General features: G+C 28.9%; 1 protein-coding gene across 1 annotated transcript; it reads left to right on the forward strand.

Moving 5' to 3' along the window:
* Positions 1–2,437: 2,437 nt before the first annotated feature.
* On the forward strand, positions 2,438–3,140 carry LOC117907735 (ethylene-responsive transcription factor ERF022-like). The gene has a single exon (XM_034821378.1). The coding sequence runs from the start codon at positions 2,480–2,482 to the stop codon at positions 3,011–3,013; it is 534 nt and encodes a 177-aa protein (XP_034677269.1). The 5' UTR covers positions 2,438–2,479; the 3' UTR covers positions 3,014–3,140.
* The last annotated feature ends 1,179 nt before the right edge of the window (positions 3,141–4,319 follow it).

The raw sequence follows: 4,319 nt of genomic DNA on the forward strand, positions 1-4,319 counted from the left end.
TACACTCAACTCATAAATTCATATGAGACTTTAATATCACTTATTTGATTATTTCACTCAAAATAGAATAAATTAATTTAGTATTATTTATTGTTCTTTATTCTTATTTCCAATTATAGCAAAGGTGACATGGCAGTCCAGAATATGAATTTATGATCAACATGCTTTCCAAATGGTTAAAAATAATAATAATAATAATAATAATATTAAAAATAATAAAATTTTAAAAAATGAAAATGAAAAAACACTAACACGTGTAAAATTTAATTAGCATGTGTCCTTTATATACAATGGTGAAAACCAAGTAGCACAGTTCCCAATCTTTGATGGCTACCGGCTTAGAATCTTTTTTTCAGTCACTGATTTTGATATGTAGAATAACAAAAGGACAACTGTGTTTGTGTCAAATTACTGACACCTGTCAGTACCCCACGTCATAAATAGAAAATAAATGTCATGAAATTGACATCAAACCTATTGTGTAAATGCCATTTGTACAACTAATTTTAAAAATAACTTTTATAAATCAATATTTTTAAATAATTTTACAATTTGAGGTGGTAAAAATTTTTTACTACTTCAAATTTTTTTCTATAAATAATTTTTAAAACTATTATTTTTTTAATATAAGTTTTTCAATACTTCCTTTTAAATATATTTTAAGTTTTTTGGTTTAAAAGTAACATATTTAAATAAAAAAATTGTTAAACATATTTTTGGAATTAAAAACTATTTTTTATTTTCAAAAATAAAAATTATTTTGAAGAATAACTTTCCAAAAAAGGCTTAGGTTAGGAGTCTATTTGTCAATTGTTTTTAAGAACAATTATCTATTCTTTAAAATAAAAAATAAAGAAAATATATTTAACAACAAAAAATTATTTTATAAAAACATAGTGTTTCATATAATATGAGTCTATTTGATAACTATTTTCAAAAACGGTTTTCTGTCCTCTAAAACAAAAATAAGAAAATGCATTTAATAATTAAAAATTATTTTCTGTTTTATGTTCTTAAGAGCAAAAAATATGGTATTTTTTGTTCTTAATGGCAAAAAGTAGAATATTTTCGGAGAACATCTTTTAATTGTTTTCATTTGTTTTTCGAGTGATATTTTAAAAAATAATTATATAAACATATAGAATGATTAAAAATAAAATATTAGACATAAAATTATTTCTAAAAATATTAAAAATATTTTAGATTTCAAACAAATTTTTATTGTACAAAATATTATAAAACAATTTTCATAAACAATTACTAAACATATAGAATGATTAAAAATAAAACATTAAACATAAAATTTATTTCTAAAATATATTTATAAATATGTTAAAAATATTTCAAGTTTTCAAACAAATTTTTATTTTATAAAACATCATATAAAGTTTTTAAAAACCTTTGTCAACTATTATTTTAAAAAATAGTTACCATTAGGGATGGCAACGGGGTGGGTTTTTTCGGGTACCCGCCCCGCCCCGCCCCTAATGGGACGGGGTTAAAATTTATTAAACGGGTTTGGGACGGGTTTGGGATTTTTTTTTTTAACCCGGGGCGGGTTCGGGTATTGCCCCACCCCGCCCCGCCCCGCCCCGTTTACATATAAAATTATTTTTAAAATTTAATTTAATTTAATTTTAAAATTAATTTAATTTAAAATTTAATTTTAATATTTTTAATATATAGATAATAATAAATTTTTTTAAAAAATAAGTTATAAAAAATATAATAATTTTATTATTTATAAAATATATTTATTTTAATGTAATTTAAAATTTTTAAAGTAAAAAAAAAAAAAAAAAAAAAAAAAGCTAAACGGGGCGGGGCGGGGCGGGTATGGGAAATTCCCATACCCGCCCCGCCCCGCCCCGCCCCGTTTATTTTTTTTAATGGGACGGGGATGGGAATTGATTTTGCTAAACGGGGCGAGGTTGGGATAGGGGCGACCCGTCCCGAACCCGCCCCGTTGCCATTCCTAGTTACCATGCAAGTCATATTTTTTCTCTAAAATCTTTATCCATCGATCATGATAATAAAATATTAAAATAATTAAAAAAAAAAAAAAAAAAAAAAACCCCGAAAGATATGGATAAAAATCTTACCACGTTGAATTGATTTTGACTCGTATTACCTAATAATTAACGTGTTGGAAATTTTCCAATGCGGACGACTTTTACTTGCCGGTTATTAAAATATTAACATCTAATAAAATATTCCCACAAATTCAACGCGTGCCATACTCTGATTGGCCGACCAGAAAGTGAAGGAAACAATCACGTGTGAAAACCCTGCATCTTTTCTAACTTTTTCTTAGACTACGAAGCTCAAAGGAAAGTCGTATGAATTCTAATAATATTAATTAATTAATTAATAAAAATCTCATCTATATATACCTATATCACTTCTTCATGCCAACTCCTACTTGTTTGCCGATTTTCTTTATCAAACCCACAGCTTCATCCGATCGCTTAGCCTCAAAATGAAAAATCGAGCCGATCCTCATGCGCCGATACCGTCGTACCGGGGCGTCCGGAAACGGAAATGGGGGAAATGGGTGTCGGAAATCCGCGAGCCGGGGAAGAAGACCCGCATTTGGCTCGGCAGCTACGAGGCCCCCGAGATGGCGGCGGCGGCCTACGACGTGGCCGCGCTCCACCTCAAGGGGCACAGGGCGGAGCTCAATTTCCCCGAGCTGGCGCCGAGCTTCCCGCGGCCGACTAGCTTCAGTCCCGAGGACGTGCAGTTCGCGGCGGCGCAGGCGGCATTGCATATAAAAAGCATAGCGTCGGGGGACGTATCGGCGAGGTCGCCGTCCAGGGTGGGTATGAGCTCGGTTCCGACTCGGGTTGGGTTGTCAGCGAGTGAGATTCGGGAGATTAACGAGTGGCCGATGGACTCGCCCAGGATGTGGATGATGGAGTTGAGAGAGGAGCCTCTGGTCTTGAGTGATGAGATGTTTGAACTCAGTGAGTGGGAAGAAGTGGAAAATCAGTATTCAATTTGGGATTTATAGACAAATAAAAACAATTTTTTTTTAACTTATATGAATTAGTAGGGTATAGGGTTTTTTTTTCTTTTTTTCTTTTTCTTTTGTTTGGAAGGGGAGAAATGAGTTGGGTTTTTTATATATAGCTCATTTTAGTGGGTTTCTTTTTTCTTTTTTTTTGTTAATTTTTGGTGGGTAATCCCACTTTTTTTTTTCTCTAACATTTCATGTAGTTAATTAATTAATAATTATTATTATTTGAATATATAGCTATTTGGTAATTAATTAAGTTGGAGTAGTGAAGATTCCAATGGAGTTTGTTGTCTTTCTTCTTCTTCCATAATGCAAGATCTACCATATCCTTCTCTTTCTTTTTGTGTGATTCCTTAATGCTGCATATGATTGAAACCACAATGAGGGTAAAAGGAAATTTGATATTTGGTTTTCTATTTTATTCATCTTTTTTGTTACGATTAATTATGAATTAGAGGCTAAGAATATTTTGAATAATTGTTTTAATTAAAAAAAATACAAATAGTTAGGGGGAAATGTATGTCGATATAAAATAAAAGTTTGTTCAGGAAATTGGAATATTTTCAATTCATTTTCAAATATTTTTTGTTTATAATACTTTAATTTTAATCGTTTTTCAAATTTATACCATTATTTTATAAAATAATCAATAGACTTAATTAAATTAATTAAAATATGTCCTAAAAAACACTTTTTTTTTTTTTTAAGTTCTTAAAAACCTATTTTTCATAAAATATTTATTGAACTTATTTTGGGATTTGGAAAATTGTTCTCAGACAATATATTTTTTTCTATTTTTAAGAATAGAAAAAAAAAAAATATATATATATATATATATATATATATATAAATAGTTATTATTAAGATTCTAATTATATGGAGGGTGAATATGATGATTGTCACATTTTACAAATTTAACAATTATAGAGCCCAAATGATAATATAAACAAGAACATGAAAAAAATCAAAACAAGAACAATTTCAAGTAAATAAAGACAGTAGGAAAAGAAAAAAATTCTAAATTTAAGATTTTTATTGTTGTTCAATGGACATTTACAATTTTTTTTTAGAGATGCTTTGCTTTTGAACTCTCTAAGTGATACCTCACACTAAATAAACTTTTAAGTTATATTTCACACTAAGATTTTTCCCAGATACTCCACATTTGAGCTCATTTTATAAAATATTTAACAAAAGATTTGATAAAAATAAAACTCTTAATTTAGCATTCGGTACAATAAAATATAAGGAAACTAAGGTTAAAAGGTACACTAAGATGAAATGTAAGTTTAAAAGCAAG

The sequence above is a fragment of the Vitis riparia genome, chromosome 18, assembly GCF_004353265.1.
Source record: "Vitis riparia cultivar Riparia Gloire de Montpellier isolate 1030 chromosome 18, EGFV_Vit.rip_1.0, whole genome shotgun sequence".
NCBI lineage: Eukaryota > Viridiplantae > Streptophyta > Magnoliopsida > Vitales > Vitaceae > Vitis > Vitis riparia.